This window comes from Lasiosphaeria miniovina (genome assembly GCF_030549165.1).
Source record: "Lasiosphaeria miniovina strain SMH2392-1A chromosome Unknown B0T26scaffold_3, whole genome shotgun sequence".
In the NCBI taxonomy this organism is placed as follows: domain Eukaryota; kingdom Fungi; phylum Ascomycota; class Sordariomycetes; order Sordariales; family Lasiosphaeriaceae; genus Lasiosphaeria; species Lasiosphaeria miniovina.
In genome coordinates, this window is record NW_026848222.1 from 2,122,596 (window position 1) to 2,142,672 (window position 20,077).

Sequence of the window (20,077 nt, forward strand, 5' to 3'; positions counted from 1 at the left end):
AACCTTGATCACAGACGCAAAACTTTAGGGTGCTGAGGTTTTCGGAACAGAGGAGGAAGAGCTTGTCGTCTGACTGTAGCCAGCCTTCGGACGTGGCTGGGAAGAGCCAACCTGACCAGACACCGGTTAAAGCCAGCAAGATTGAAGAGGGTGCTTCGGATAAAGCAAACAGCCGAGGGAGCCACAGGGGTCGCCGTATTCTATTTCACAAAAGAACAACCACCTCCGTCCATGCCAGGTTTACTTCTTCAATCGCCGAGACGTTGGCAGGATATAAATCAAGACCCAAAGCAGCGCATGGCAGTGGCATTTCTGGTGCGAGCAGTGCCGCGCCGGCAAAAAAGAAGCCCGAGGATGTGCTTGATCGCTCGGATTCAGACGGGAGATGGTCAGCTCTCCCACAGATCTGGGCGTCTCAGTTTCCGGGCGGAGTAAGTCGTGTATACGGCTAAGAAATAGAGCATCTCGTTTCTCTAACGGTTTGCGTTTTCTAGGAGGCTACACGGGTGCACACGCCCCCATTGAAGCAAGGCACAGCTGATGGGAAAACGCGCGGCCTCTTCTTCGACGTGAACGGCCCGACATCAGACCAGGGCGACAAGTCGGGATCGACTACATCGACACGGGGAACGAGAAATACAGAGAGCACACACCAGGGTTCAAGCAAGAGCAGCAAGCGCAAAGGCATGACCAGAGAGTGGTAGGACCCTCCACCCAAGAAGAAGGCGGCAGCAGCGGGAGCAGGCGGCAAGACAACGAGGCGGAGCCCTTTGCACAAGGCGGCTCTTTTTGAGTTCGATGTGCCAGAACATCTGCCCAATAGCCCAATGTGCCCAGCTAACCCGAAGCACAAGTTGATGGGAAGAGGCGTTTGCGTGGTGAGTGACACCCCCAGGTCTGGTTCTATGCTTGCCCCTCAACTTCCAACTACCCCCCACTGTTAAGAACAAGCTCGAGACAACTGTGTGTCATACTTGAAACTCTTGGCTGATAAAAGAAAAAGTATCACGGAAGAAGCAAAAGTTTGCAATTCAGACAGAGCGATGAAGGCTCAACCCCTCGATTTTTGGTGCCTCATCCAGCTACACCTGGGATCCAGTGGGTGGAACCAGGGAGCAGCGAGGACACGAGCTACTTTTCTCGTCGCTCTGGTACCGGTACCGGGACGTGAGGGTGGAGATTCGTCGGCCAACCTAAAGACGGAGACGGGATATTGGCCTGAAAATTTCGTTGTAAGAGGCATGGGACCGTTAAAAAGTTTAAGTGTAGTTCAGAACCATTCGAATATGTGTGCCATCTCTGCCGATATCTCCCTGTTCTGCCTTTCCCTTTTTTTTTTGGGTTGGAGCAAAGAGTCACTCACTCAACAAACCTTGCCAGACGAAAGTAATTTCTGCAAAATTTTCTCAAAAAAATTTCTTATGACTCTTCTTTGGACCTGAAAGGAAACTCATATATAGATAGTCTCTTCATCCCATCATGCCCTGCTTGGCCATTAGCATTGTCCGTGTTCAGGTAACAATTGAGTTGGTCCAAGCGCCTCAATAGTGTTCAGCAACGCTCGCAAGCCACAATACTGTGTAGGGATCCCTATCCCTATCCTTCCTTCCCCGGATCGATCCAGATTTCGCCAGGGATCAAAGAGTGGGGCCTCCAACAACTGGCCGCAATTATTCTTTAGCCTTGCCCGCCTGAGCTTCGACTAGAGAAGTTGAAGTCGAGTTGCACCGTGCTTGCGCCGCCGGCAACTTCGTTCGCTCTCTTTACCAACTCACATCCTCGTCGCACCTTTGCATCTGCGAGCAAAACATTTGCACGGCACCTCTCATTTAGCCCTTTTCAATTCCGAGCTTGATCGCCCACCCTCGACGAGATCGACAGCTCCGTCGCCGTCGCCGTCACCGTCGCCATCGCCAAATCCGATCTCGCATCGCGCTTTGAGAACGACCTTTTGACACTACCACCAACCAGACAGACAGCCAACATGGCTTCCACCGATATTGACCCGCTTCTTCTCCTGCGCCAGTCGATTGCCTCTGGCAGCAATATCATCCCTACAACATCTGCCGACGCATCGTCAACTGATGTGCCTGAGGCCTCTCTGTCACAAGCAACCCACCTCGTCTTCACCCACCCGGCGCGCGTGGCCGTGCCCATTGACGCGCCGACGCGCTTCGTGTCCAACGACAAGCCCGTCGACGTCCGTAGCATCTACTTTGCCTGGCTCAATCGCGAGGTCGCCATCCCCGAGTACAATGCCTCGGCCACCAAGCTGAACGAGGAGCTCCCCGGCGCCACCCATGTCCACAAGTTCGCCTTTGTCGAGCGCCTCGAGCTCTTCACCTGGCTTGAGGGCGCAAGCGAGGAGAGCGAATACATCAAGCCTCTGGCCGGCGACAAAGACGCCGCCGCCGCCGCGAGCGCCGCCGCAGCCTCTGCCGCTTCCAAGACGGCCCCCGTCCTAGCCTCTTCCAGAGCCGGCCGCGGCACCCTCGACCCTCGACTAGCCCAGATCTACAACGGCGAGCGCCGCATGGGCGACCGCAATACCGTCCTTCACGGATTCAAGCCAACCGTAAGTGCACATGTGATGTCATGCCATGCCATCAGCGGTTGATTGAATGGATCATGTGAAATTAACTTCATAAAGGATTTCTCTTCAATCCGCAAACAGGCGCAACAGTTCATGTCGCGGAAACCTAGCCCGGCGGCGGCGGCAACAGCAGCAATAGCAGCAGCAGGGCTGGGCAACCCATCGCTGGTCATCAACCAGAAGCCGCAGCGGCGGCCAGACCCCATCATCATGCTGTCGCCATCGGCATCAGCGCTGCTGCGCATGTCCAACGTCAAGGCGTTCCTCGAGGGCGGGCGGTACGGGCCGCCGGACCACAGCTCGTCGGCGTCCATGATGCACGTGTCGCGCGTCATGAAGGACATCGACCCGGGCCGGCCGATGAGGTTCATCCTGGTCGAGGGCCCCGAGCAGTTCAAGCCCGAGTACTGGAACCGCGTCGTGGCCGTCTTCACGACGGGCCAGGCGTGGCAGTTTAAGAACTACCGCTGGAGCAACCCGTCGGACCTCTTCAAGCACGTGCTCGGCATCTACCTGGGCTGGCGCGGTGAGCAGCCCCCGGACTCGGTCCGTGCCTTCGGCCACCAGGTCATCTCCACCGCCGTCGAGAAGTGGCACGACCCCACCCGCCTCGGCGCCGAGAGCAGCCGCTGGCGCGACCGCGAGGTCGTCGAGTCCATTTGGAAGGCTATCGAGGTCCACATGCGCCACAAGGGCTGGCGCAAGGACACTGCGCCGACGCAGATCTAAACGCGCCGTGTGGTGCATGTGGGAGAGGGAGTAGAATGGCTCTGGCGGAGGGACATGGAATGAAAGAAAAGGGTCCTTGTCACCTGGGCGGTAGTCGGGTTAGATGGCTGGGAGCTCTCGCCAAGACAAGAGGGAGGAAATAATAAGAAACGGAAGAGAGAGAAAAAAGCGGGAAATAACTGGACATTTTCGGGCGTTTTTGTCTTCTTTTTCTTTGTATCAAGACGCATTCGACCAGATATATTTTGGTCTCTTTTGACTCGTTGCAGCAGGCAGCAACGCAAAGAGCTGTATATAGCGGGGGGGGGGGGTTTTCAAGAAAAGAAAAAGGGACTTGGTTTGGACTTGGGCCGGCTTGGTAAGACCGGAGTTTGTGGTGTCATACTGGTTTTTTTTCGACCATTTTGTCAGAGATCGGAACCTCTTCTTATTTTTTCACACGTTTTTCTTCGGACTGTGAGAAAGGATCTCGAGCAAATGGAAAGAAAGACACCACCGCCTCGCTCTTCTTTGACGTATTTTGCTAGGGTGTGAGTTTCCTTGACGACTGACCGACCCGCTGTCAGTGAAGTGTGTATTATATTGTACATACATGTGAACCGATTTGGACATCAAGGAGTCGTACTACTCTGTTTTTCAGTCTGGTGGACATATAACGCGAGTTGGAATGTCATTCAGGGTTTCCGATTTGTTAGATTGGTGATAGCGTTTTCTGTCATGGGGTGATGTATATATGTGGGCCGATATCAAAGACTTCACGCATCAAGGTGACGATCAAGTAAACATGCTATTACACGAGTATCCTCTAGGGGTTGTCAAATTACCAAGGTGTTGTCTTATTAAATGATTAAACGGTTGACTAGCTTGCCATTCAGTGCTTGGTGATTGACGTAATTGAAGAGGGTGGAGAAGGAGACAGGAAAAGACAGGGAGGAAAAGGGGGGAAATCCAAAAACGGCAAAAAGAGGACAGAAAAAAAAACAAATATCAAAGAGAAAAACATCAACAAACATGTAATATAATGAGCCATTGCAGCAAACAAACAATCTCCCCGTATACGTGTACTGTGCATGCATCGCCCGCAACCCATTCGATCCGGTCCATTCAGGCCAGGGAAAATCTCATCCCAAGAGGAAAAACATTACATTACAACCAACCCGACCTGACCCCCCAGAGAAAAGACCAGACCATCCCTAGTCATAACTACAAAAAGACAGACGCACTCATCTTCACTGTATGTGTGCGAATTACAACAAAACAACCATCCCAAGCGACGCCGCGCTAACGACCACCAGCACTACGACTCCCGCAGCCGTCGCCGACGCGCCCGACACGATGACAACAGGCTTGCTGGGCTTGTTGTCGGGAGGTGCGGTCGGCTTGGTCCAGTCGGGCGTCTTGGTGGGTGGGTCGTAAGGGGTCTTGCACGGCGTCTTGGTGGGCGGGTCATGAGAGGTCTTGCACGGCGTCTTGTCCGGGCCGTCGGGCTTGTGGTCACCGTCGTGATCGTGGTCGCGGTCCTCGGGGTGCTTGTCGTAGTCCTTGTCGCCGTGCCATGGGGTCGGCGTGCATGGGATTTCCTGGACGGAGGAAGGGTGTTAGTGGTCATGTGAGAGAGAGGGAGAGAGGGAGGGAGAGAGAGGGAGGGAGAGAGAGGGAGGGAGAGAGAGACAGAGAGGGAGAGAGAGACAGAGAGAGAGAGAGAGAGAGAGAGAGAGAGAGAGAGAGAGAGAGAGAGAGAGAGAGAGAGAGAGAGATACAAAGGGGTGCGTACCGTGGTAATGGTGCAGGGGCAGTCCGTGATGGTGATTGTGGTGGCCGACTTGACGTAGTACGTCTTTGTGCCCCACGTGAAGGTCGTGGGCCGCGGGCACACGGTGATGAAGTACGGGACGACCGTGGTCTTGGTGATGTAGCGGTCCCTGGTCTTGGTGCGCGTGGTGGTGGTGGTCCTGCTCAGGGGCGTGGTGGTGATAGTGGTGGTGGTGGTGGTCGACTGCGAAGTCGTGGTCGACGGCGAGGTCGTGGTTGTAGTGGTGGTGGTAGTCGTGGTGGTAGTCGTCGTCGACGGGCGGCCACCGATGCCACCATCACCACCTCCAATACCACCGCCACCGCCGTCGATACCGCCGCCGCCGCCACCGCCGCCGCCGCCACCGCCGCCGCCCTGCCCCGACACCACGGGGGCCAGGACGGACACGGCGAGAATAGAGAGCAAGTTGCTGAGATGCATGGCGCCGAACTTGTTGAAGAACCGACTGGGTACCTTGGGCTAATGAAGGTCTGGCAGTGACAGTTACAATGAAGTGAAGCGAGCGAACACAACGAGTGGCTTATTATAGCTGGCCGAGATAGCGACAGACAGACAGAGAGGAAAGAGACTGGGGAAGGGGTGCAAAAAGGACCGACTGTTTTCAAGCGAGTGACTGGGTTAAGAAATGGACGCAAACGATGGTGGTGAAGTGAGTGAACTAGCCGCCAGTCTCCCACCAGTCTTCCCGGGGTCAGCGGCCGTCTTTATGGGCATCTCTGGACGCGCAGGAATCACCCACCCAACGCCGACGACGACGACTTGGACGCATCCCAGGGATGGATGGAACTGCACCGCAACCGTTTCTGGGCGCCTGGCGCGAGAAGCAAACCTGCAATTTTACCGTCTGCTGGCCAGGAGGCCCAATGAAGTTATTCGAAGCCGTCTAAGACACCAAACAAATTCTCGACGGCCGTTTTCAAGAATGCCAGCAAACCACGATGCGGGCACCGTCTCATTCCAGCCTCGGATCGTCTTGGCCGGCACCGCTGCTAGAGCCAGGGAAAAAAAACCCAAGACGCGCGCCAAGTCACCACATTCCTCACACACCCAGCCTCTCGCACTCTTGCTTCATTCACCCAGGCAAGGCGGCTTGATTCCATGTGATGGGATTGGTATCTTCCCATTCATCTTGCTCCATCTACATACACGTGCGATGGTCGAGGCCGGTTGAACCGTCAAACTATGTACACAGCGCAGTCTCTCCGTCTCGTCTCCTTGGACTGTAACTTCCGCTTCCACCTCGCTCATTCCTCGAGGGGAATCGGCCGTCCACCGGCGGCATGCCCGCCCGCGTCCACTCTCATTCCCTCAACCTACCTCTCTTTCCTACCCCGTCTCCCGCTGGCAGGAGCTTCCTCCTAGTCACGAACCTCTCTCGGTATGCCGAGGAGCGAAAACGTTGTATGGTATGCCGGCGACCAACTTTGCCGTCTATGTCACGAGCTTCCCAAGAACGCCGTATATCTCCAGAAAAGCAGTCAAAAATCAAGAAAATGACCAAGATTAGTAGAAACGAACCGCCAAAAGATATGGCAAAAGGCCGAAATATTCAACCTCGGGACCCTCCCATATGCACGACAAAATGAGATTAGAGAAAAATAAAATAAAAGAGAAGGGAAAAAAAAACGCTCTCTGCACGTGGTAGTTGTTTCCGACATCACCATCGGCAGGGGTAGGGATAACAAATGCTAAACATGGTGCACGTTGATATCTCCTGCTAGCTAGTAAAGGCCGCGTAGTGAGGACTGAAGGGGCTTTCAACCCATGATTCTTTTTCTTCTCTTTCTCCATACATCACACTACCATTGGCGACTTGCGGTTGGACCGGCTTTGGCTGCGCTCGAGCACGCGCTGCGAAGGGCTGCCGATCGTGATGGAATCGAAATCGTAGCTCTTCAACGTCTGTTCGTATTTGGGGTTTCGGAGGAATTTCGGCACCGAGTCCTATTTTATTCATGTCAGCATGTCTCTGATTGCCATCTCTACCCGCGCATGCAGAGAGTCTTGGCAAATTCCCGTGACTTACGCTAGCCATGAGTTTGAAGACGGCATTCTGAGCGTCCTCGAAAAGAGCCGTCACCTCTTGAAGTGTATCGATCATGGCCACATCCTGTCCCACAGCCTTTGTCATGCGCGTGGCCAGGTTATTTCTCAACTGATGTTCAATGTTGAGCTCGCATGGGGATCCCGGAGCCAGGAATGCATTGTATATGCCGTAGGCTTGGGCCATGATCTCCTTGATTCCATCCATGGAAGCCGTATTGCCGGGGCTCTTCTGCGCTATCTTGGTCGCCTGTCTGCACTGCCGGACAAATTCATCCACGTCGACGTAGAAGGACAGGTTCTCCTCGCAATGCGTCTCGCGCAGGTTCTCGCGGAACAGGAGGCGGAGAGCGGCGTCGTTGAGAATCTTGTCCAGCCGCTGCGTATTGGAATCCCGGGCGATACCAGCTCCTCGGGCAGCCGACATTCCCTCGCTCTCCGACTGGCGCCCTCTTGCCAGCGCTCCGTTGACCAAATCCCTACCCTTTGCCGTGACTTGGTAAATGGCATGCTTGGTGGGCTGGAACAGGTTATGGATCGGGTAGAGCGCCATGTGGGCGCGGTCCTGCTGAACCGGCTCCATGAGGTCGTATTCGACAAATAGCGAGGCGATCTCGATTGTCTCGCGCCGGTCGACCGTTGTCGAGCAGTCCATCAGCCAGTCGGTCGCGGCCTTGCCCGTGAACGTATCCTTGAACGTCTTGCCGCCCACCTTGCGTTCCCCCGCCATCTTGACGCCCGTGAGTCCATCCCTGTAGTCGTTAAGCGAGTCCGAATCCGCCGCGCTCACGCTCGCCTTGACATTGGGGCCGTTCGCGCCAATGAACCGTCTAAAGATGACCTCGATGGTGCCCCTGTCCGTGAGCAGCTTGTCCGACTGTCCGTCCCGCTCCAAGATGACGAGCTGGGGCAGGGACGAGCCGATGAGCTCCGCCACCTGCCGCTGCTGGATTCCATTCCTCGAGCAAAATCGGTCCAGGATTGCGATGCCCTTGGGCGTGAGCTGCCAAACTAAACCCTTCATTGAGTAGACTGTCTGGTACTTTCCGTCTGCCGACTCGATAAATCTCGCCTCGAGGAATCTCTGGCATATGGAGCGCGCCATGTCCTTGGCCATGGAGAAGGTCGTCGTGGTAGTCGTCGTTACAATCCGTGACGGGTCATTGGGGTCCGGCATGCGGTTGGACTGTGAAAACTTGAGCGAGCCCAGGTTGTTGATGGCATCCTCAGACAGAAACGTGTGTTCTATCTTGCTCAGGCGGACACGATGCGCCGAGAGGGGCAAAAGGCTGACTATCAGTGTAGCAAAGAGATCTTTGAAGTCCTACCCATTGCGTGTTAGAAACCAATTGCGAACATGGCGGGCAAGTGTGCGGGCGCATTGGGGCAGGGCGGGGTAGGAAACCAGTGCACATCTACACACTACTCACTTTGGTGAACGGACGGTCATCGTCCGTCATGCGTAACAGCCTTGACGATGTCTGATGCATCTTGTTGTCGAGGCGCGAGAGATGGACTGGTGGGGGTTGGGAGGCGTCGGTCGCGCTGTAGGGCTGCGAAGGTATGTCCTTGAGCAACGAGCTCACGCTCGGGTTCTGGCCGTCGCCGGGTAGGGGCGTCGACAGCAGAGACGAGTAGCGAGACGATTTCTCGGGGCTCGACTGGGGCAGCAGGACGTCTGGGCCGACAGAAAGACGGCTCAGGGACTGGCGCGGCCTGACTCTTTGCTCGCCAATTCCAGAAAAGGTCCTGTCGAGAGCAGCAGCAGCGAGGGCTAGGAAGCCGCCCGGCCTCTGGGAGCTGGTAGAGGGGCTGCTTGAGTGGTTGTACTGTCGGTTGTGGAGCGTCGAGACGGCCACGGGAAGAGGGACTTGTGGCCCTCTGAGAGGAGGAGAAACAGTGGCAGAGGTCGACGAGGACGAAGCCGAAACCGAAGATGTGTTATTGCTGTTACTGAAGGCGCTGTTGTGACTTGGACGGCGGAGAGAGTGCGGCAGCGGCGGAGACAGAGACTGAGACTGAGACTGTGACTGTGACTGTGACTGCAACTGCGACCTGATCGTCGACTCGGCTTGCGATTGCGGTGAATTAGGCAATGTCGTAGAGCGGGACGACTGCGAGACCGCGGCCATCTAATGCCGAAACGGTCAAGTCAGCAAAGCAGGATGGTGAGGGAAAAAAGAGGAACCGCCATAAAAAAAGATTACGGTAGCAGCAATGAAGGTGTGGGTGTGTGCGGGTTCGGGAGGAGAGGGGGGAGAAGGGCAAGGACGGATTCAAATACAGTAAGGTAAGGAGCGAACTGGTACTGAATGGCTATGGCCCTGGCCTGGCTGGGGGAGCAGCCGACTGGGGGGAGCCTAGAATCAGACACTCAGCGAAGGTGTAAGGTAGTGTACGGATAGAGGAGGTTTACCAGGACCGGGCCAGTCTCGTTCGGTATGGTAGGTAAGGTAAGGTAAGGTAAGGTAGGCAGGTAGTAAGCTTGGAGGCAGAGGTAGAGGCAGAGGCAGAGGCAGTAACGACCGGGACGCGAGATACGGAGTACACAGGTCAGGGCAGCTAAGATCTCGGTGGACTCTGAGGGCCAGAAGGTGGAGCAAAAGAGCGGACACGACCAAGAAGTGCTCTCGCTCCGTACGACCTGGCCCGACACAAGAGACGGGACTGACTGGACAATGGATGCGAAAGTGCGGGCCAGGGGACGGGGTCGACGGGGTGGTGGACAAGCGGGCGGATAGCATGAGCAAGAGCAATTGAGCATGGTGGTGGGAACCTGGGAACCGAACCTGCCCTGGGAACCTGCAAGTACCGGTACATGCCCTGCCATGCGAAAGCACCATCCATCACCCGCCCCGTACCGAATCGCTCAATACATACGGAAAGACACGGTACCTATTTTACGTACCTCATGGAGCATCGCCTAGCAATTCCCGAGATGGATCGCGCGGTGGAACTGCCACTTGGCGTCCGACGAGACTCGCCCGCCCATGCCCTGCCCAGCCCGGGCAATGGAATCGGCCAGTTGCAGCGCAAAATCGATCAAAACAAATCTGGCGGCGCTCTAGAGAAATGGCGGCAGCAACAGCAGGTAAACAACACAAACCGCAGCGAGAGGAGAGAGATGGACGATGAATCGGAGGTGGGATGGAAGATGGGGGGGAAGAGGCCTGGGAACGAAACTTGAGTGAGGGAAGGCGCCCGCTGACGCCCTTAAGGCAGCCCGGTAGGACGTTGTCCTTGGCAGGTATCCGTACCGTCAAATGGTGGCACTGTAACGCAAGTCGCAGGGCATGGCCGTTGTTCTGCAGCAAACTGTGGAGCGAGCGTCGGGCGCCGCACCCCTTCCCCCCCGCACCACTACCACCACCACCTGCAGTTCAGGTTCCCCTCCGACTTTTCTGCAGCACCTCTTTTTTCTGCAGCGGCGTGCGTGCGTGCGCGCAAATGCAAATGCAAAGCCCCTCATTTATTACGGTACGGCGTAGATTTGTTGCTCGCCGATGGGCCCATTCAATCAATATCTAGCTCCTCACTTCCAACAGCCGATGCGTACATGACCACAACTTGGAAGTCAGTCCTCAACAACCTGAATTATCTCATGTTCGCTCGGTGCCCTAGGGCAGCAGTTGACCTGAGCTGAAAGATCGCCAACATGGCTTTACGCAGTGAAAATAGTGCCGTACGCATGTATGTACAGTACATTGGGGCCGTCTATTTAGCTCTTGCACAAGACCTCCATTATTAGAACCCTTAAAGTTGCCTCGCCGTCATGTCTGCCGCCAACACGCGCAAAAGCCATGCGTGCATACACGGCGCGGGACATGGATGGGTTTGGCGATTTCGGGCACCGGCGTCTTCAAATAAGCATCTTCTCTACTTAACCTTTTGCACACGCACGTACGCACGCGAAAGGAAACAAAGAAAGACAGAAAACAAGAAGAGAGAAAAAAAGGCGGTCAGGCCTAGGTATTGATGAATCTGGACTACATGTGGTGGAGCTATGCAATGCTGGAGGCGGTGGAACGGAGAGGCGATTGGATGCGACAGTGGCAGAAAAGGATGCTTGTTGGGTTCTCCGTCATGCCGGCCACAGAGTCCGGGCATGGTGTGGAAGTGTCTCTCGCGACAAGCAAGTCTCACAACAGGGGGTGGTTCAGGGAGCACGATCTGCGCGTGGCTTCAGGGATCTTACCACCAGGGCCAAGTTGTTTTGGGCTTGAGGCCCCTGCAGCCACACGCTTGCCACGCTTTGCCACGCTGCCCGCTTTCTTCGTGTGGGCCTTTTTTTAAAAAGAAAAAGTGGGACTCGACTCGGCTCGCGGCGCTCCCCTCCCAGAACCAAAAGTGGGCCTGCGGGAAAACATGGCTTCTGCAGCGGGCCAAGCGGGCTCATCATCAATGCTTTTTCTTTTTCTCCGCAGGCCGTGAGTTTCGCGCTTCGTTGTTCTGATCGCCAGCTTGGCAACGGCATCTATCTCAGGCACAGGTATCCGTAAGTCGTGCATGATTGATTGATTGATTGATTGATTGATCTATCAAGTATAACAGACGGGACCAAGTTTGTGGTTTGTCTGGCTCGCACCGCACCATCTGGACCCATCACACGCCACTGGGAATGTTGAAGCATGCCTTCCGACCAATGGCCAATCGCTGGCGCCCGTGATTACTGAGCCGCGATTTCAGCCCTGCAAAAGCACGATTCTCAACGGCACCCCAGCCCGACTTGCGTTTGCGGGAGGACGGGGGAAATTGTCGGGATTAATGAGAATTAATGTGAACCTCGTAGGTTGCCTATACAACAACAGTGACTCCTTTTACGTATATTACGCGAGTTTAAACAAACAGACCTGGCCATCCCAAAATTGGAGACAGAGTTGGGACAAGGGGTAGACGAGCAGCCGAGTGCCCGGTCCGCCGCCCTCGCCGTCGACAAATCTTGGGCCGGGCCGAGCCTCGGCAGGAATGTACATGTACTGCACTGTACTGTACAACACGTGTGGTTAAGCCACTTTCATGTCATTGGGATTAGGATATGGCACCGGGGGCTTGTTTCCCCAGAGAGCTCTTTTCTCAATGCGTCCCTTTCCCTTGCATCTGAAGGCAGCGCCGAATTTCAGCCGTCGGCTGAGGCCGAGGCCCCTACCACCAACCCTCGCGTCGTGCCCGCCTAAGCATACCTACCCAGGTAGGTGCTATACGTATCTGTGTATGTAATTGACGACTGCCGGCCCCGACGTTACCTCTAGGTTTAGGTTGTCAGGCACGCCGCTCACCGAGGCCTAATAAGCCAAAGTCAACCTTAAAGTAAGGCGGTTAGGGGTGGAGAGGCCGCAAGGCCGCACGGGGCCATCCGCGAGGTCCCTCAACCCGAAAGCCGTTGCCGCATGGCCCGCCACGGCCTCCTCTGCTGAGGCCCGGCGCTTGCCTTGGGGCGCGTGGAAAGATGGCAAAGATGGGACGGATCCCCACCCCAAACGCAAGTTTGTCAGCTCAGTTCAACTCAGCTCGGTTCAGTTCAGCCTAGTTGTCTAGTGAGGGGTAGTAGGCGTGCAACTGCTTGCCTCGGTCTGCCAATAAGGGTAAGGAGCAAACTTCCACCCAAAAAGGAATGTCTTAAGAAAAAGGAGGTTTTGAAGAAAATAAAAGGGGAAAGAGGATGAAAGGCGACGGAAAATGCGCATAAAGCATCTTGAACCCCCCAATGGAACGTCGTGCCACGGACCACGAATAAGAGCCCAAAAGTGGAACACTGGTTCTGCTACTCTTGTTGGGGATCCCGGTTGCTCGACGTTTGGCGTTTCGCCTTTTCGCTATTTTCACGCGTGCATCATCGCGACGCATACACCTAAGGCAAACCTAACATGCGTATCTCCTCTCTGGTGGTCTGGTGAAGGAAATCCTATAATTAGAGTTAAAACAGCTATGCAAAGTCCGTGGCTCTAGACACTGATGGCTCGTTGGGGGGTTTCCTCGTGTCGAGCGCGCATATAATCGATTGCATCGACCCTGCAACACATCTCTTTCGAAAACTAGATACTCCGTACAACAAGAGAAGATCGTATCGTTTATTCTAGTTTCTTTTCTGAGAGAGGAGGAGTTTGATGTGGATTTATTATTAGATCTAGGTATGTCATGGCTTCTCGATATGAATTTGGCTCGCAGCATGGGATTCCGTATCTGAATGTTCGTGACATGACCAACCATAGCTCCCTACATTGGCACTGTTCTTTCACATCAATTCAGTCTCTGGTGTCTTTTGTAAACCCCTTACCTATGTAAGTTCCGATACATGCGAGACGGGAGTTTCCATTTTATTCTCTCCTTCCCCATCCCGCGCTGCCCGCGATACCGGAATCCATTTTCATCTCTCTTCTCCACGTGGGTCCATAGGCGAGATACTACGAGAGCGGGGCCGGCTAAGTACAGTAAGACTTGGAAGCCCTCAGTACACACCGTACTGAACGTAAGCTAAGATCCATTGGCAGGTTATTAGGTAGTGGAGTTGACGGGAGGATTCGAAGGTTCGTGGAATGAACGATGGATCGGGAAGTCCACCCTGGAAGCTAGCAAGCGCTGGACGACGTTCTAGAACAAAGGCTGGCCATTAGGCGGTTTCATCATAAACCAACCGCAGGGCGTGAGTTTCCAAGTGCCTGCCTAGGAAAAGTAATACTGTACCTAGCTGATCATTTACACGCATATCTAGTCTCTACTGAAGAGTCTTGTCTCTTACCCCCCTCGTGCAACTACTTGCAGCATACGATTTTATGAATGTCGTGTCTTGGTGCAGCACCTTGATCTCTGAGGCGAGAAAGAGAGTTCCGGCTATTTTTCTCCACAAACACCCACCACCATCCACATCCATCCGGCGAACCAGCCACTCACAGCAGCAGCAGCCTGGCGTGGACAAGCCGCCCCGCGCGTTTCGGGTGATTTTCCACGTTTTCACGCTGTTCCCACGTGCCAACTTCAAATAAAGAAGCGTGCTTCATGTACGTCAGCTATCATTCTTTTTTTTTTGGACGAGGGGTTGCTTCTTCGTGTTTACAGTATTGCTTTTTTTTTTTTTTTTTTTGGGATTGACTCCCTCTGTGTTTAGTGTTTGTCTGTGTGTCTCTTCAATTGCGGGGGTAACAAGAACCACGAAACACACCCCCCGTTTTCACATCCTCTTTCCTTTTATATCCTATATTCCGTACCATATAGTCATTTGCGACGTATCCTGTAGACTAAGGTGGTTGTAAATGTGAGTCACGTCACTGCGTGCGTATGGCCAAAAAAAACACCGCTCAACGTTAGCTCCCCTCAATTTTTTTTTTCCAATTTTATTATTTCCGAAGGGGTTTGTTGATGCTCAAATGAACCAACCCTTCTTTCTTTTTCACCAGAAAGTGGAGCCCACGGCGTTGGCGTCTCGTTTAGGAAGGGGCTGTCGGAAGAGGCCCTAGGGGCCCCAGGGTGACAATTGAAGGTGAGTAAAAGCGAGAGAGTGTGGGGGGAGCCTTGGGAGCCCAACCCAACCGTTGAAACCCCCGACGACATTTCTTTAGTGAAGCTGTGGATGATGAGATATTTTTACTCCTATTTTACATAACATCGATGCCTTGCCGAATGCGCTCGCGTTTCGTCCGACTGTTGATGGGACCGGCCTATAAACCCAAGTGGATTCATCATTATTATTATCAGAGATTGTTAGAGAAGACGCTGGCGTTTCACAGTGAGGCTTGGTCCGACGCTCACCTCCATGTTTCTAAAAAGCCGATATAGGACAGCAAGGTCAACGGCAGGCCCATTTATTACTATATAGCTACGTAGGTATGTATGTAGTGCCTACTTGGTATTCTGCATGTCAGGCTGCACGCACTGATCGCAGGTGCATGCCTGAGCACTTTAGAGAAGATTGTGTCCTGATATTAATCTCTAGGCTCCTCTATTCTCGTGGAGTTGGGTTGTCAGGGCGGCCGGTTCCGGGGCGATGTCGCCAAGGTCTGACCGACATGCCCGTATCCAAGGTATCTCAGGTATCTGAATGCAATGTAAAACAAAACAGAGCAACTAAAAGTGCGCTGATGCTTGACATCCTATTCCGTAGCAGCGACGCGCATTTGTAGATGTTTGGTCGTTACGGAATATATCTAATACTAAAGCAGGAGAAGGCGAGATGAGATGCATTGTAAATACGGCATGTGTGGTGTGAAATGTGAAATGTGAAATGTGATTGAGCGGCCGAAGGTACCGGTACCTCACCTATTCGCTTGGCCAGGGGGGAGTGGAGGAGGGGCCCGCGCCACGTGAGCAGCCTCACAATTCTTTCTTCGGAGAGAAAGCTTGGGTAGGGTGGAGAATGAGCCACGTGGGGAAGGCAGCCACATGGAAATGATGGAAGGAGGGAAGGGACGGAAGTCCCGCTTGTTCTGAAGTGCAGCGGACGGATAGATTCGGCGCGCAAAAATGCAGGGGTTAGGTTGTTAGGTAAGTAGCTTTTGCGACAAGCTTTCCTCAAATGAGTTTCTCGCCCGCCACCCCCGCGGGCGGACACGAGCAGTGTTTTTTTTTTTTTTAGTTTTCTAGTTCATACCATTCTTTGGTTCGCTCGTCTGCCGTTGGCCAGGTGGGATTCTCCCAACCCGCTTCTCGTGCCACCCACCAGTTTCTGCCTTCTGAAACAAGACCGCCTGGATACCCCCCCCTCCCCGCTCCCATCCAATACGGTGTAAGTGGGAAACCAGTATCCACTGTCGACCGTCCAGTAGCAGCCGCTGCTCGCAAAGGTAGGAATTAATTGGAGGCTTATTAGGTCCACGCAATTCAACGCGCAACAATTGGAGAGGTTTCTGGCCTACCTGCTGCGTACAGTACCTAGGCTGTGCGAAGGCTGTTTTCATGGATTAATGATCGACTTTTGGCAAACTAGGCTCCGGGCGATTATGATTGATTCGCCTTTTATTCCGCAATTTTTCCCCCATCAAGGAGCTCGAGTCCAGTTTAGCCAATGGCATTCAGGACCTCGTCGGCCGCGGCACGAGACAGACTACCTTCTCTCTGTACTTTGCAGGGTGCCAGAGCTGGTCGTCAATCGAGCCCGGCCAGGGTTGTTTGCTGACGCGCAGATTAGATACTGTGTCCAGTATTCGTCTCGGAGTTCGGACGTTTGAGCGAGGCCTGGGTGGGAAATCCCACATGGCATGGCCTGGGGCGGCAAGGCATGGCGTGGCGTGGCATAGATAGGTGGCATGGCATGGCAATGGGGTGCCGGGAGCCTCCTTGCCCGCATGGCCTTCCTTGGGTTGGTGGCTTCATCACCTGGTGGCCCATTCATTCACCCAGCCACTGAAGGAGCCGCGGCGGGTAGTTGGCTATATTGTTGGCTGGCTGTCGAGCCAGTCAATCCTTCTGGGCCAGGCTGCGTCGACCTGGCTGCCGAGGTCCTTCAAAGAGCCCCCCAACAAACAAGAGCAATCACAATCCATCCCATCACTATCACACATTATATACATCACAGTTGCAGCAGAGGGAGGAGGAGTGGAAACGGGGCGCCAACATACGACAACAAAGACGTGACACAGCTAATTGCATGTATATACCGACTATACAGACAGAGGCCGTCCGCATGTAAGTGTCCGGCTTACATCACCTCATTACTCGGCGCCGACAAAGCATAAACTAGCACGACACTGCCGCATCCTCTATCGGTCCCGTTGCGTTGCGCCATCTCCGGGTAGTGCACCGAGAACGGGTGCCTGACCCTCACCTCAGGGCAGGCAAAGGGTCCATCGACACCCGCCGTTTCGGTAACGGACGCCATGGACAGACACTACGAGGACACTAGTGGTTGTGTTTGATAAGATCGAGGTAGGGGGGGGTGGCTTCCGCAACCTCGGGTCTTCTGGAATTCTTCTCTGCCCGGACCCCTGGGCGGCCCTAACCCAAGCCCCTTTCTTCCTCTTTTTATTCTATTCTCTTTTTTTTTTGTCACCGCGCAGATCTCAATTTCAACAGCCGTCACAAGAGTCAGATGAAGACGGCTGATGAGTGGAAACCCGAAACGCAGAAATATACCGCCAAGGCTCGCCCCTCTTCGGGCAGAGCGAGATGGATGGATGACCAGGCGGCTCTTCCCCCTTCCCTCGGGAGGAGCCAATGAGAAGTGGGACTGGGACTAGGACTGGGACTAGGACTGGGACTGGGAACCAGCGGTGACCAAGACAGAGGCCGCGCCGGTCTGGTTCTGGGGTTGAGCAAGATCAGGCTCGACTTGTGCGCTGGCTGCAAGGAGCCGGGCCACGAGCATATGTTCGTGTCGTGGACATACAGCATCGACCGACCGCCTACCTGACTTGCCTAGCCTACCTGAGCCCTGTCTCGCCGGGGATCGCGCTTCCCCCTTCCCCGTCCGTCCTGGGTTGGACTGCAGACGTTGGCCCCCTCGACACGTGTTGTGTGTGGCCGCACGGGGGGGGGGGGCGATCCCCGTGGCACCCGATCGTGTTTTATATACTAATACCTTGAGGATGGGCGCCCCGCGACCTCATGCCGGGCCCCGTCCGTTGGCGGCTCCGTCCTCCTGCCACGTGCTGCTTACCGCATGCTCGCTCGGGGAGCCGGCTGTCTGCATGCTGCTGCAGCATGCGAGATGGATGATACGAGGACACTGGGCGCCAGATGGCTACTCTTTCACATCTCACAGCGCACGGCTCAAAGTCTGGCTTTGCATGACATGGGTCCGTCCGGTCCTGGTCCTGAAAGAGGGCACAGCACCATCAGTGACCACCACATATGGTGGGCTCGCTCCCCAACTTCGTCGTCGTCATCGTCGAGATGCGGCCTTTGAGGCTGGACGGCTGCACACAGGCCCGCTCGCTGTCTCGCGCCAGCCAGCATGTCTCTCTTCTCTCCTGCCAGCTCCCTAGCCGCGCGCGGTCGCTGGCCGGCTGGCTGCTTTGACCCGGCCGCCGCATCGCCGGGGGCCTGCACACGTGTTCGGGCCTGCCTGCGCGCTGTTGTTGGGCCGACACCGCTTCTTCGTCCTGTTGTCTTCTCTCCTCGTCTCCGTCCAACCTTTCATGCTGTGTGCTAGTTGCGACGGACGCACGCACACACACAAGCAAGCAAGCAAGCCGGCCTGCGCATGCCTTACAGCACACATGCGTAATACTCGGCCGAGCTGGCGGGTGGGGGGGGCTTGTGGTACAGTGTGTACACGCTGGCGCAGAGTCGCGCCTGAACAAACTCTGCTCTGGGCGCGTGTCAAACCGGGGCAAGATCAAGCGCGCGAGTTTGGCGGCGCGCCGCCTTTGTGTTGCTGCATGGCATGCATGAGCCTGGGCAAACTATCAAAGGTGAGATGGCTTATATGAAGATCTAAGTCATGCAGTCTCGGTCTGTGGGGGCAGCCGGGTTTATCAGTCATTGGGTTTCTCATCTTGTGCGCCTCTGCGAGATGCAGCGCTTGGTTGTCGTCGGCGGCGGTGGGGATTGCAGGTCGCCATGATCGGGTGCTGTCCAAAATCCCGAAAAGCACCGTGCAATACCCAACTCCTATCAAAGTTGTTGGTTTTTCTTCTCTACTTTTTTCCTTTTCTCTCTATCTCTTGCTCGATTTTCCCCCTTGAGCTAGACTAAGCGAGTGCTTGGATCTTATAGCAGAAGACTACCACGCAATGCGATGCTATGTGATGTCTTTTGCACTTTTCTCTCGATTTCACTGTGCAGTGGCGCAGTCGTGAGGCGTGCAGTCAGTCAGTCAGTCCAGTTGAGGAAATTGGCAGCCCGCAATCCGGGGGATCTGCAAAACGTTCAACTGCCAGCCAATCACCGTCGTGCAGCGTTGGGCGAAGCGGCAAGCCGTGAAGGTGGCGAGGTCTCCACCTAACAAACCTGGGGCTGTCTGTCATCGCCTGTTGGTTTCAATGGTCGTGCCTTCCTGTGGAAGGACCGACGGCGAGGTTGCTCCTGCTCCTTGGCTCCTCCTCCCAGAGCCTTCTCTTTCACTTCTCATTCTTTTCCGTTATCGGGCAGGCTGTCAAGCACGATAAAAAAAAAGAAGACGAAAAAGCTGCATTTTGGGCACTCTGCTGGCAGCCTTGCCACGATAAAGAGAGAAAAAAGGCTGCCGCCCTGAGATATAGAATCCAAGGCTCTGTTAGTCTCTGTCTCTGTTTCCTTTCTTCTTCCTTTCCTGTAACCCATGGCTCGACCTGCGCAGCGCTTGTTTGTCGGTCGCGTTTGATTTGTGCCACGGCGGTGACCGCTCTCGCGGCGCCAAGTTCTTGACACAGCTATCTTGCTTGCCACATCCACCTCGCCCATCTATCTCTACACATCGGCTCGCAAGCTAAACCCATGCACAAATCACAAATCGCATTTTACACACCCAGACCATTTTGACCATGGCCGACGCAAGCGAGCGAGGGAGCGGCCGCAGTCACAGCCACAACCGTGGCCGGAGCCAGGGCCAGGGCCAGGGCCGTGGCCTTCCCCACCAACACCACCAGCACCAGCACCAGCGGCGCCGCGGGCGGTCGTCGTCCCGGGACTCGGCCTACTCCTCTTCAGTGTCGTCGTCGGCCGACACGGGTGCAACCGCCGACAGCCGCCGAATTACCGGCAAGCACCACCGCCACCGCGACGGCCGGGAGCTGGTGGTGCGCGAGCGGTACGGCGTGCCCGCGCGCTATGCTGCCGCGCCGTCGTCGCATGGCGCCAACGAGAACGACTTTGAAGAATACACGGTCGATTGGGACGGCCAGACAGACTCGCGGCAGCGGCAGCGGCAGCGGCGGCGGCAGCAGCAGCAGCAGCGGGAACGCCAGCGGAGGAAAGGGCACCACCACATGTCTAGCCTGTTTATTGCCTGCGGCATCTTTCTCGCCTCGCTGATTCTGTGTTTTGACTGA

At 55.1% G+C, this 20,077-nt stretch overlaps 4 protein-coding genes across 4 annotated transcripts; 3 read left to right on the forward strand and 1 right to left on the reverse strand.

Moving 5' to 3' along the window:
- Nucleotides 1-1,984: 1,984 nt before the first annotated feature.
- On the forward strand, nucleotides 1,985-3,322 carry B0T26DRAFT_739514 (RNA pol II accessory factor, Cdc73 family-domain-containing protein; the record flags this gene model as incomplete). Its single annotated transcript, XM_060443720.1, has 2 exons — nucleotides 1,985-2,575; nucleotides 2,651-3,322. The coding sequence occupies 2 exons, from the start codon at nucleotides 1,985-1,987 to the stop codon at nucleotides 3,320-3,322; spliced, it is 1,263 nt and encodes a 420-aa protein (XP_060298164.1).
- A 3,257-nt stretch (nucleotides 3,323-6,579) lies between these two features.
- Nucleotides 6,580-9,427, reverse strand: B0T26DRAFT_209396 (regulator of G protein signaling domain-containing protein). The gene is made up of 2 exons (XM_060433793.1): nucleotides 8,609-9,427; nucleotides 6,580-8,502 (listed from the first exon to the last, which is right to left on the reverse strand). Exons 1-2 carry the CDS (start codon nucleotides 9,308-9,310, stop codon nucleotides 6,853-6,855), a joined length of 2,352 nt encoding a protein of 783 aa, XP_060298165.1. The 5' UTR covers nucleotides 9,311-9,427; the 3' UTR covers nucleotides 6,580-6,852.
- A 6,817-nt stretch (nucleotides 9,428-16,244) lies between these two features.
- Nucleotides 16,245-17,408, forward strand: B0T26DRAFT_209501 (uncharacterized protein). Its single transcript, XM_060433794.1, has 3 exons — nucleotides 16,245-16,793; nucleotides 16,849-17,033; nucleotides 17,233-17,408. The coding sequence occupies exons 1-2, from the start codon at nucleotides 16,415-16,417 to the stop codon at nucleotides 16,923-16,925; spliced, it is 456 nt and encodes a 151-aa protein (XP_060298166.1). The 5' UTR covers nucleotides 16,245-16,414; the 3' UTR covers nucleotides 16,926-17,033; nucleotides 17,233-17,408.
- Nucleotides 17,409-19,570: 2,162 nt separating this feature from the next.
- B0T26DRAFT_749664 (uncharacterized protein) lies at nucleotides 19,571-20,077 on the forward strand (the record flags this gene model as incomplete). Its single annotated transcript, XM_060445136.1, has 1 exon — nucleotides 19,571-20,077. One exon carries the CDS (start codon nucleotides 19,571-19,573, stop codon nucleotides 20,075-20,077), a length of 507 nt encoding a protein of 168 aa, XP_060298167.1.